Source organism: Euphorbia lathyris, chromosome 10, assembly GCF_963576675.1.
Source record: "Euphorbia lathyris chromosome 10, ddEupLath1.1, whole genome shotgun sequence".
Lineage (NCBI taxonomy): Eukaryota > Viridiplantae > Streptophyta > Magnoliopsida > Malpighiales > Euphorbiaceae > Euphorbia > Euphorbia lathyris.
The window spans coordinates 25,847,093-25,859,468 of record NC_088919.1 but is presented as its reverse complement, the minus strand read 5'-3'; the positions used below and the strand labels follow the sequence as shown (position 1 = coordinate 25,859,468).

General features: G+C 36.9%; 2 protein-coding genes across 2 annotated transcripts; one reads left to right on the top strand and one right to left on the bottom strand.

The window, feature by feature from the left end:
* The first annotated feature begins 1,170 nt into the window (after positions 1–1,170).
* On the top strand, positions 1,171–2,313 carry LOC136209719 (purple acid phosphatase 3-like). Its single transcript, XM_066001291.1, has 5 exons — positions 1,171–1,435; positions 1,517–1,644; positions 1,737–1,865; positions 1,950–2,017; positions 2,094–2,313. The coding sequence occupies exons 1-5, from the start codon at positions 1,171–1,173 to the stop codon at positions 2,305–2,307; spliced, it is 804 nt and encodes a 267-aa protein (XP_065857363.1). The 3' UTR covers positions 2,308–2,313.
* A 2-nt stretch (positions 2,314–2,315) lies between these two features.
* Positions 2,316–5,116, bottom strand: LOC136209718 (uncharacterized). The gene is made up of 7 exons (XM_066001290.1): positions 4,824–5,116; positions 4,649–4,724; positions 4,465–4,537; positions 4,182–4,277; positions 3,909–3,959; positions 2,809–3,177; positions 2,316–2,743 (listed from the first exon to the last, which is right to left on the bottom strand). The coding sequence occupies exons 1-7, from the start codon at positions 5,071–5,073 to the stop codon at positions 2,438–2,440; spliced, it is 1,221 nt and encodes a 406-aa protein (XP_065857362.1). The 5' UTR covers positions 5,074–5,116; the 3' UTR covers positions 2,316–2,437.
* Positions 5,117–12,376: the final 7,260 nt, after the last annotated feature.

Here is a 12,376-nt window from a genome sequence, read left to right as displayed (position 1 = left end):
CCGATCTAGATGAAGGCTACAGAAGAGGAGCAACCACCGTATGTTCATAAACTAAGGGCGCACACTGAAACCAAGGAGGAGGGCAACTTGAGGTAGAGAATGATGAGAGAAATTGCCTTTTTTACAGTATTTTCAGTCTTAGGTTTAGTCTCACTTAGCTATCTATTTATAGATTGGCTAAACCCTAAACCATACAGGTTTAATGATTGGTGTTGGACCAAGACCCATATAATCTGTTACTTCCTACAATTTTCTATTTATTATTAAATTCATTAAAAAAAACTCAATAGTTTATTTTTGTTTTGTTTTAGAAAATAAGGTGTTTGAAAGAATTATAAATATAATGGAATTGAATTGTTGTTTGGATTGCAAAGTTGCAATAGCGATTGAAAATGTAAAACATGTGCTGAATTAGTAAAATTAACGGAAACCATTAAGTTTGGTATATTTTTATTTAAAATAATTTAAACCTTACATACATCTAGGGTCAGAATATCTATGATTTTGGTTCACTTATATGTGAAATCTAATTATACTGCGGGAATTTAGTTATACATATTTTTGCATTTCAACCTATAAATGCATTTGCTTGTATCTAATAAATAAATAAATAAATTAGAGTTTTTCTTAATCTTGTAAAATAAAAGCATGGCTAGGTTTGTGTTTGTTTTTGTGGCAATATCCATATCCATATGCTTGAATTGTTGTTCAGGTGAGCTTCAACGTTTTCAGCAGCCATTAAAACCTGATGGATCTCTCAGTTTCTTGGTTGTTGGAGACTGGGGAAGAAAAGGACTCTATAATCAATCTGAAGTTGCTTCCCAGGTTTTTCTTTCTTCTTCCATAACTGAGTATTGCATGGAAACTTCATGTTTAACAAATTGATATTCTCATCAACTTGTATAAAAACGTTTTCAACCATTTTACTCTAATTTAAGAAAATTGAAAACTCGTTTTCTAAGATGTAATATGTTTTCAAAAGTAGAATAATGTTAATCACATGTTTATCAAAAGCCTAATATATTCTATATCATCTTTTACGAGCTTTCAATTTTTTATAAAAGAAAATGTAAATTTTTTTAATGGTACATCTTTATAATTTAAAACATTTAGAAATATAGTCTTATGTTTTAATTATTTAGAGGTTTGTGTTTGTTATATTATATGCAGATGGGAATAATTGGAGAGGAATTAAACGCAGACTTTATTATCTCAACTGGGGATAATTTTTATGATAATGGTTTAGTAGGAGTTAATGATCCTGCTTTTTCTGAATCATTTACTAATGTCTACACTGCTCCAAGCTTGCAAAAGCAATGGTACAGTGTCTTGGGCAACCATGATTACAGGGGAAATGTTGAAGCCCAGCTAAATCCCATTCTTACACAAAAGGATAGCAGATGGCTTTGCATGAGATCATTTCAAGTCAATGCAGGTATTGCTCAAATATATAATTCTATTTTATGTTTTTGTTTAATTAATTGATCTTTTCTTTTCTTTTTAATTTCTTTGGTAGAAATTGTTGATTTTTTCTTTGTGGACACAACTCCATTTGTGCTTCATTACTTCATAAACCCAGAGGGTCATACCTATAATTGGAAGGGTGTCACTCCCAGAAAAAGCTACATTGCAAATCTATTGAAGGTAACACACTCATCCCGGTTGAACTATCCAATAAGGTTACTAGTTACACATGTCAAAATTTGAGAATTTATTTTTTTTTTAAAAATGGATAGGATGTGGATTTAGCACTAAGGAGTTCGTCAGCAAAATGGAAAATAGTAGTAGGACACCATGCCATCTTAAGTGCAGGACACCATGGGGTCACTCCTGAGCTTGTAAGGCACCTGGTTCCAATTCTAAAGGTAATTAATTAATTAAATAAATTAAAATATACAGTATTGGAGAATAATATTGTATTGTATTTAATCTTTGTTTTGTTTAATCAGGAACATAACGTTGATGTCTACATTAATGGGCATGATCACTGTCTGGAACATATCAGTAGCAGTGACAGGTTGAATATGGGTTATTTTTTTATTAACTTACGATTGAAATAGTAAAAATGATTGATTTGTTTTGGTTAAATGTAGCAAAATTCATTTTCTAACAAGTGGAGCTGGTTCAAAAGCATGGAGTGGTGATATAAGGAAATGGAATCCAGAGCAATTAAAGCTATATTATGATGGACAAGGTTTTATGTCAGTTGAAATGACTGATGCTATTGCCCTTTTCAAATTTTATGATATTTTTGGCAATGTTTTGCATAACTGGAGCATTAACAAAGAAAGTCACTCAGCTATATAGCCTTTTCACTTTCACTTTCACTTTCACTTTGTAAATATATCCCAATTCACTAATTGTTAATAGTTGTAATCAAATGTACTCTTACATTTCCAAAGAAAAAAAAAAGGCCAATTTTGCTTGCATCGGGAATTCATTGAAATGGAACAGTGTATATAATATTCAGTTTTTTCCAGAATGGTAAGTTAAGTAGCAACTGTTGATGCAATTTAGTTGTATAATCTTCCAATGCAGCAACTGCACAAGAAAATCTTGGCCACCCAAAGGAATCTTGGTAGCTCTTGTTGCAACCAAAAACTGACTCTGCCACTTTATCATCCTTCAAAACAACAGCACTAACTCTCTCCTTTTCTGATTCTGATATTTGTATTACCTCTACTTCAATGTCACTGTCACAATTTGCCAAATCCAAGGCTTTCCAACTGTAGAATTCTACCACCTGTTTCAAAGTGCAAAACATTTCATAAAGGATATGTTTTCATTTACAAGCATTTGCTAAATTACCTGGAGTGCATGCAAAATATTGACAAATTTCTTTCCGTATAACTCATTTCCCCTTGCCAGCTGCACCATCTCCATGAGTGGTTCACTGACATCTGAAAAATACTTCTTTCTTTGACAACAATAAATGTCAAACCCAACCAAATGTATTCTTGCACAGCATATATCAAATCCGGAATCTTGATGAGAAACTTGTTCTGGAGAAAACCAGTACATATTGCTGGATGCCAGCATCGGGAGCTTTAACCCTGCCACATTGTTTGAACAATATAGCATCTTCTCTGATAGAAGGGAAATAAGTTTAGCATCCTCATCATGGCTACTATCACGGCTAAACCACAATGTAAGGGTAGTCCTTTCTCCTTCAATAATCTGTTTAACAAGTAATTCAAAAAATGATAGTAAACTAGCCAACCCAACTACTTAGAACCACCACAGTTTTTTGAAGATAAACTAACTGCAAGTGATTAAACATGCAAGCTATTATCCCATCTTCTAACTTAGTATATTAATCCATCTTCATAATTTGTATTCATCTGCCACAGTGCCACTACAATGGCTAATGCACTCTCATATATCCTTTGCAAAATTAAAATTCATTTTGATGTTTTCATGTATACAACCACAACTTGAGTTAAACTTCAGAATTTGAATATTCTAATGCACATATAACTAGTTCTCTCAATAGAGGATCTGCCGATTCTAATTTTTTATCTGTAAATTGCATTAGTAACATATCTATAACTATTTTGTTTGCAAAGTATACCAACTTTGGCAAACTGCGCCAAGTGGATAAAACACAATCCTAAAACAAATGATCCATTTTAAAGTTTCAAAAAATTTGATAAAACTCAAAAGATCCATCCATGTAATAGCCATCCTTACATATCCACGTCTAGAACTACCATGATCAGAACTAATTTGAAAAAAGAAAAGGTTATCATCAAAGACAGAAAACATTAATTGGAAAACAAACGGAACATTAAATGAACCATGAAAATCCACAGTACTGAAACCGAATTGGCTGTGCTACCAGGCAACATCCAAGTAGAAATCTTTAGAATCATGAAATGATTCCAGAATAATATGATATACCGATGTACCTCATCAACTGAATGAACATTCAAATTGTCCGCTGTATAAATTGCAACAACCTGATAACACAAAACAATATGTTTGGAGAAGCGTCAATTAACAGAATCACATAACGGAAACAACAATCTAGCAGGTTGGCCAGTTAGCAACACAAACAAAACACAAGCGCTTTCGTTCATAATAGAGATACAGACACTAATTAGTAATTACACTTCAAATTTTATGGACGTGTTTTATTTAAAAATAGAAAAAAGAAACATCAATGTAGCAAGTGAACTTACTCCGGCCATGGGAACAACAGTAGTTGGTTCCCCATCCTGAAAGTGAAAGAGTCCACCTTTGAAATCCTTCTCATAATTATTCAAATAACAGACTGCCTTTTACCAAGAGAAACAAGGAAGAAAAACAATCAGCAGAAGTAACATATGAAAAAAAAAAAAATACCGTATGCAACAAAAAAAGGTAACACAAACACAGCAAAGAACAAAATCCATACATGGAAAAAGAAACAAAGGAGTGAAGAGCAATACATATAATATCAGCGAAATAAAAATGACAATTTACCGCGAAGTCACGCTGTTTAAGATATGGCCTGTTATCGTCGCTATGCCATCCAATGCTCGCTCCTCTAGTCCAGCTGATTCAGATGGCAATGACACAATCAAGAAGTTAGAAATTCAAATTGAATACTGATTCCATTAAAACGAAGTCAGATAGTAGCATAGTAATGAAGAGGGGAGAAAACTACCTAATCAAACCGGTGAATTCGACAAAAAGCTCAAATTGGCAGCCGAAAAACTCCTCTACCTTCTCTTTTAACCTCTCTTTCGTCGGAGAAAGAAAATCAAAAACCAATTAGCCGTCAATATAGAGAAAAATAAATAGAGTAGTATGGATGGTAAAGAGAAGGAAATGAAGTTAACCTCGAATTGAAACGAAAGGGATAATAAGGTGAGGAGAGTTGGTAGCGATGAGATGAGAGAGAGTAGTGGAGAAGACGTTGGGCCTATACCCAACAGTACTGCTGCTCCTGTGAATGAACTGTAATTCCTTACACTCATCTTCAGAAAGAAATTTCTCCAGGACTAACCGTCGCTGCTTCGATTCTGCCATTTTTATTATCAAATGCTTTTTTTCAACCACAACCATTCCACATATTTCCCTTATTGTCATACGATACAAAACTTAATTTTCCTATGAAAAACTTCAGTTTTTTATATTATACCCTAGCTTTGCTCCCGAAAAAAATATAATTCTAACACATTTAACATAACAGGTGTCCATATCTATATTCCAATAATAAAATAATTAAAAAAAAAAGTATACTTTTAGGAAAATAACTTTTTCTCATTACAATTTTTTTTTAGATTTCTTTTTAGTAATCAAATAACTTACGATTTTATTTCTTTTAAACTTGAATTTTGCAAATTTACATTCTTTTTTTAATGTAAATTTCATTAATAGGCCGGACTGGCAATAGTACCATCAAAAAAAAATTGGAGGAAGTTAATTGAGAACTGCATTTCTTCTGGATAGTCTGCTCAAAGCTGGTATCCCTGAAAACTGTAGGAAGTTAATTGAGAACTGCATTTCTTCTCCTACTTTCCAGGTTATGATTAATGGAGATATGTCAGATGAGTTTTCTCCATCTAGGGGAATTCGCCAAGGTGATCCGATGAGCCCCTTCCTGTTTGTTATTGCTATGGAAAGATTGTCTCACCTGATCCAGGAGGCGGTTAGCAAGGGTCTTCTCCACCCCGTTTCCATCAATAAACATTGCCCTCCTATCACCCACTTATTCTTTGCTGATGATGTGATGCTTTTCGTTGAAGGATCAGAGGATCAAATTAGTGTGGTGATGGATATCCTTAATTGCTTCTATATGGCGTCTGGCCAGAAGATTAATATCCAGAAGTCTCGGATGCTTTGCTCTAAGAACATGAATATTAGCTTGAGCAGAAGACTTAGCAATCTCTCTGGTATTCCCCTTACTCAGTCCTTGGGTAAGTATCTTGGGGTTCCTCTTCATAGTGACAGAGTCTCTAAAGCTTCTTTTAAAGATACTCTAGATAAAGCCAATGGTTTGTGTGCTAGTTGGAAAGCCAATTCCCTTTCGCTTGCCGGTCGACTTACCTTAATCCAGTCTGTCAAGTGTGCGGCTCCAAACCATATTATGCAAGCCTGTAGGCTCCCTGAGCCGGTTCTCAAAGATCTTGATAAAATCAACCGGCGTTTCCTTTGGGGAGATTCTGGGAGTGGGAGGAAGGTTCACCTAGTTCCTTAGAAGGAGGTCTGCCAACCGAAGAGCAAGGGGGGCCTTGGCATCAGACAAGCAAGAGATAACAACAAGGTCCTCTTGATGAAGCTTCTCTGGAGAATGTGGCAATGCCCTTCCTCTCTTTGGGTTCGTCTTCTCTGTGGTAAGTATCAGAAAGATAAAGTTTTTGGTGGCCCTAAGGAGAGAGTGGTCAATTGTTCCTTCCTCTGGAAAGGGCTCAACGCTGTGTTTGCGGAGTTCTGTACTGGAGTTGGCCTGGAGGTGGGAAATGGTCAGTCCATCAGTTTCTGGTATGATACTTGGATTGGGGACAAGCCGCTTATAGAAGTGTGTAATTCCCCCCCTCCTATTTACACCCGTTGCTGGAAAATTGCCGATGTGGTAAACTCTGAAGGTGACTGGATCTGGTCTAAGTTTGATACCTTCTTTAACCTGGATACTCTCCTGAAAATAAGAGGAATCAAAATTAGTAATCAAGAGGAAGATAAGGACAAGCACTGCTGGGCCCTGACCAACAATGGCGCTTATTCTTGTAAATCGGCCTATGAAGCCTTTTTCCCTAACAGGGACGAGCCTCCCTTAGAAATCTGGAAGTCTATCTGGGCCCTTAAAATCCATTACCGTATTAGGAGTTTCCTGTGGCTGGGAGTCAAGAACAGGTTGCTCACTAACGCGGATAGACACAAAAGGCACTTGGCGGATTCAGGAGCCTGCAGTAGATGCAGTGGCCATGTTGAAACCTTGTGCCATGCTCTTAGGGACTGCCCCAAGAGTAGAGAGGTTTGGAGTAAGGTTCTTCCTACCCACCTTCTCCCTTCCTTTTTGACTCATTCTGAGGTTGACTGGTTCTTGGAGGGAGCTAGTGGGAAGTTATTAGCCGATATGGATCATGGTGACATTTTTTTCGCTATCATTTGTCACCAAATTTGGAAATGGAGGAATGAAGAGTTATTTGCTGAGAAGACTACCCTTATCCCTGACTTACTTGATTACTTCTCGAAAAAGCTCTCTGTTACTTTAACAAGCTTTTAAGGGGAGCCCCTTGTTAGCCCTTCCCGGGATAAAGTGGTCCATTTAGTTGGTTGGAGTAAACCTAGAGAAGGGGTTGTGAAGCTTAATACGGATGGCTCCTGCCTTAGCAATGGCAGAATTGCTGCTGGAGGAGTTCTTCGGGATGCTGGTGGCGCTTGGCTGGCTGGGTTTACCCACAACTTGGGGATGGGCTCCTCCTTTTTTGCGGATCTTTGGGGTATTCTTTCAGGCATTAAACTAGCCATTCGCATGGGTATTAAGAGGCTTTCGGTGGAGTCTGACAATTTGGTGGCAATAAACAGGATTTCTGACTGCCAGGCTTTGTGTCTTAGTAGCCAGAATCTTATCAAAGTTATTTTGAGGCTTCTTCCTACCTTTGAGGCTCTTAGTTTCTCCCATATTTACAGGGAGCAAAACCGCGTGGCGGACCGCTTGGCAGCTGCTGGGCATGGGGGGATGTTAGGTGTTTCTACCCTTTCTGTTCCTCCTTCTTTTATTTTGTCTACTCTTCTTGAGGATAGGGTTGGGGTCAGCCTTCCTAGACTGATCCCGGGTTAGGTTTTTGTTTGTTTGTTTCCTTTCCTTTCCTACCCAAAAAAAAAAAAAATTGGACCGTCACAATTAGAAGCCGATCTTGCAAATGCATGGACCATGCTATTTGCTTGCCTCTTAATTTTGTTAAACTCACAAACGGTCACGTTCACCAATTAAAGTTTCCTAAGTCATTTAATCGAGAAATCTCATATCAAACTTCTAATGTATTCAATAAACTTGAAATTTAGGAGAAACCATCTAAAAATACTTAAACCAAAATCGAACTGATTAATCGAATCAACAAAAAATATATATGTTATGTTTAATCCTAAGAGATGAAAAGATAGAAAGTTCAAAGTGTAGTGTTTATTATTTTAAAATAAATACTGTAAAAATATATTCATGAGAATATATAATAATAAGAATAACGAAAAAATATATAACGAAAAAATAAAATCTAATAGAAATAACTCCATGCTTTGTTTTGGGTAAAGGAGTTCAATTTAAAATAGTATGGGATATAAACGAAGAAAAAAGAAACTTGAAGTTTATTGTATGCAAATTGTAAAGTGAAATAAAATTTAAGTAAAGAATGAGGATGTTATAGTTACATTTCTTGCTATGACATGACTCATGTCTCCTGCCTCTCTCAGGATAGCCATAGAAACTGTAAATCGTCACGGCAAGATATGATTCAGTGAAATTTGAGCATCTACATAATTTTGAGACTAGGATATATCAATTACTGATTACCGAGCATTTCCATAATAAGGCCAAACCCTCTCCATTACCTATACTATCCACCACGAAATAATTATCGAACCAAAGATTTTTACTTACTATGCGAACCTTTTCTCCTTTTACCATTATCTCCATGAGAAAGACGATCAATGGTTTATTGGCATATACCAAGTTTTGAAGGACATTAATTGTACATGGATTGCCCAATCAACAACAGTTCTAGCTTAAGCATGTCATAATCCCGAGCGGAATCACCACTTAGAGTGAGGAAACATCTCAATAAAGAAGACAAAAATACTCTACGAGAAAAGACTTAATTTTAAATTGTTATTTAGTTTTTACTATTGGAAGTTTCACAAATTTTAATAATAATGCATTTTTGCTTTTATTAACACAATAATTTACATATTTCTTTTTTTATTGAAGAAGATATATTAAAACATCAAACTGGGAAGTCTTTACAAATAGCTGACATACAACATGAATGAACATTCCCAATAAATACTTTAGAACACTCTAAAGTTCCTACAAAATGAGCAAGCACATGAGTAGTGTTGTTTTTCTCTATTAACATGGTTGAAGCAGATAGAAGCAAAAAAACTAGCTATATTATGAATATCTTCACAAATCAACCCAAGATCACTAAGGCCATGCCTTCATTATTGATAGCAGAAACAAGAACCTGAGAGTCACTATCTACCAAGACATGAGAGAGCGAGCAGTCCAATGCCAGACGGAGACCATAAATCACAACCAGACCTTCAGCAATAGTCACACTAGAACAATTGTGGTTAGGAAAACAAGCAGACACTATCGGAAAGCCCTTCATATCTCTAATAATTACACCAAGGCTGCAATTCTGTCCATTTTTAGATACAGCAGCATCACAATTAACTTTAACATAAGGATGCTGAGGAGGAGACCAACCCTGTTCAAAAACTTTGGGCACATGGTTTGGCACGGAGACAGCAGCGTCCTGACAGTTGTAGAGATCCTCCAACAAAATGTTCACTCTTTCCACAATAGAGAATGGAGAAAGTGCAGAATCCCCATGAACTACATGATTATGGTTGTACCACAGGAGCCAAACAGTAATAAGAGCACCATCAAAACATCGAGGCTCAGTCACATCAAATAAGTTTAGCAGCCACTGCTCAAAATTACCAGTGAACAATTTATGGAAGTTCCCAATTGGATCAAAACCCTTCCAAACCTCCTTAGACCGAGGGCATTGACAAAGGATATGGCCTAACGTTTCTCCAATGGTTCCACAAAAACGGCATGAGTCATTGACTACTAAACCTCTTTTGAGAAACTCATGAAACATGGGCAATGCATTATGAATCATTCGCCAAACAAAGATCTTCGCTTTCGGGGGTGCCTTGGATTCCCAAATGATTTTCCACACCTTATCCTTTGAACCCATTGCAGAGCTACTTCCCTCCCCTCTTCTTCGAAACCTTTCTCGTGTTGGTCCCGTGTAATGTGATAGGATTAGTTTCAAGGGGGGGTTAGGAACTAATATAACTTTTCTCTTAATTATGCTGACTTAATTTAATTCTTAAAATAACTTCACTCGGTTTTGGTCAGCAAGGCTGAGCGTGATGTAATGACAGTTTTAGTCAAAGGCTGACTAGAACTGTTTTACTTGTGAGTTGGGAAATAACCCTTAAGGTCAGCTTCCAACTCAGCACTCTAATTACTCAGCGTCGGCTTATACAAATTATATACTGAGTAATTTAAGCAAGCAACACATACATATATATATCAAGAGAAGGGTTAGAGATTACTCAGCAGTCTTATCCTGGTTCGGCCTCACCGCCTACGTCCAGTCCCCAGAATCCTTCCGGGCTTTTTCAATCCACTACTGAGCTCTTTAAAGGTAGAGCACAAACCGTTTACAAAGCAATTGAGTATGCAAGAGTACCGTCCTCTATTCGTCTACTCAACCCTACTGAGCGTTGTAACCGAACACTCAGATTTTCTCTACCGCTGAGTACTAAAACCGAGTACTCAGCTTCACTCTCTCAACCTTTACAATTGATACAAATTTGTTCTTTCTAGATGAAGAACACTTTAGATGAATACAAATTCACTCTAGACTTTTACACAGATATTGGATTTGGGTGTAAGAACTTGCTTTTTCTATTTAGACAGCTTCTATTTTGGATTTTCACTCTTGTGAAGATTAGCTTTTTCTGTCTGTGCTTTTTTTTGTATTTCCACAAAAGATCCAAGTGATGAACTTGTCCTTTTACAGTAAAATCTGAAGCTTCAATCATTTGAATTCGGACATATCCGTTGAATTCAAATGGTCTTCTTGCGTCATTCATTGGTCAGCATTCAGATTTGCAGGCCAATCCAGTTGTCTGAAATTAACAGTCGCCAGGCTTGCCAGTTTCATCTTCTTGCGCCAGGCTTCGTCTTCTAGCGCCAGGTTTGTCTTCTTGCAAAACGCCAGTTGATCCATGCATCTCGAAAAGGTCTCTTGGCGTAATTCTGAGGCTTCTCAATTGGTGCAGACCTTTGTCGGGCTTTGTCTTCTAGTTAACGGATCATTGGTGTTGTCCTGACGAACACTCAGCTTAACTTAATTGACATTGCCTTCGATCTTTATCTTTGACGAGGTTGAGTTACATTCTACTCTGCTTCTTCGGTCAACTTCGTCTTCAAGCGTTTGTTCTCAAGAAGACTTTTCTTCTATGATGCTGAGTTGTGTTCTACTCAGCTTTTGTGGCTCATGCTGACTTCGTTCTGTCTTACTTTTTATTCATGTTCTCATTTATTAATATACTCAACATTGAACAAACACATTAGTACAATTAAATCAAAGCACTTAAATAATTTTGTCAAATCAAAATCATGTGGAAAGGTGTTTCAACAAACTCCCCCATTTTGATGTTGGCAAAAATATTTAATTATGAAACTCAGCATTGAAGTTCCCCATGATTGTTTTTCCTTTTATTCTTCTGAAGTTACTCCTCTGTAAGGGTTGCATCTATTGACTTAAATTAACTCTAAACCTTCTAAGATTTAATCGAGTGAAAATAAGACATGCCTTTACTGACTTAGTTCAATTCTAGACCTTCCAAGATCTAATTTAGATGAGCCTAGGTCAGCTTTCAGAAGTAGGTCAATGCTTGGAACATTTAGTTATTACTCAGTGTCGTATATAGGTATCAGAGTTGTGTGCTGAGTATTTTTTACTTGTATATTCCTTATGTTCACAAGATTTAATTTGTTGTTCAATGAATAGTTAAGTATGACAGATCAGCATATATAAAGTCAGTTTGAATAAAAGATGCTTATAAATCATATTACTCAGCTTAACATGCCATAAAATACAAATTACAAGCACTATAGACTATTGCTAGCACTATTTCCTAATGTTGGCTTGAACTTGATTTGACTTTGGTTTGGTTTGGGCAGTTCGTTATTGCTGAGTGTGGGTGCTCGGGTCAGCAGAAGTTGAACCAGGCTTCTGCTGAGTTCCGGAAGCTGACTTAGATATCTCCCCTGTTTTCTGCTGAGTTCTAGCAGCTTGCTTTGTGCGTTCTTTCTCCCCCGTTTTGCCAACATCATGAGATGGAGGAGAAGGAGCATAGAAAATTCCCTGTTGAACAGCACGAGTCGTTTTTGAGGAATACAGTTGGAGTTGACTCGTACTCTCTCGTAGACCTTGGAAGACCTGCATGCCATCGGCCATACTGGAAGCGGGGATCTTAATGTTGGCACTGAGCATACTTAGTAGATACTCTTGAGATTTCCCAATCCAAGTTATCGATTCTGTCATCCGTGCATAGGATTGATGATACATTCTGAGCAGGGCAGTGTCGTATGTTTAACGTTGAGCATTTGTGTGCCGGACCTGCGCAAGGGTGGACTGAGTGC

Excerpts from the sequence above, each read along its gene's own strand:
- LOC136209719 (XM_066001291.1), top strand. The coding sequence starts at position 1,171 with ATGGGAATAATTGGAGAGGAATTAAACGCAGACTTTATTATCTCAACT. Across the intron at positions 1,645-1,736 it reads ACATTGCAAATCTATTGAAG|GATGTGGATTTAGCACTAAG; the intron begins GTAACACACTCA and ends AAAAATGGATAG. Across the intron at positions 2,018-2,093 it reads CATATCAGTAGCAGTGACAG|CAAAATTCATTTTCTAACAA; the intron begins GTTGAATATGGG and ends GGTTAAATGTAG.
- LOC136209718 (XM_066001290.1), bottom strand. The coding sequence starts at position 5,073 with ATGACAATAAGGGAAATATGTGGAATGGTTGTGGTTGAAAAAAAGCAT. Across the intron at positions 4,725-4,823 it reads CCCTTTCGTTTCAATTCGAG|AGAGGTTAAAAGAGAAGGTA; the intron begins GTTAACTTCATT and ends CTCCGACGAAAG. Across the intron at positions 4,538-4,648 it reads GAATTCACCGGTTTGATTAG|CTGGACTAGAGGAGCGAGCA; the intron begins GTAGTTTTCTCC and ends CATCTGAATCAG.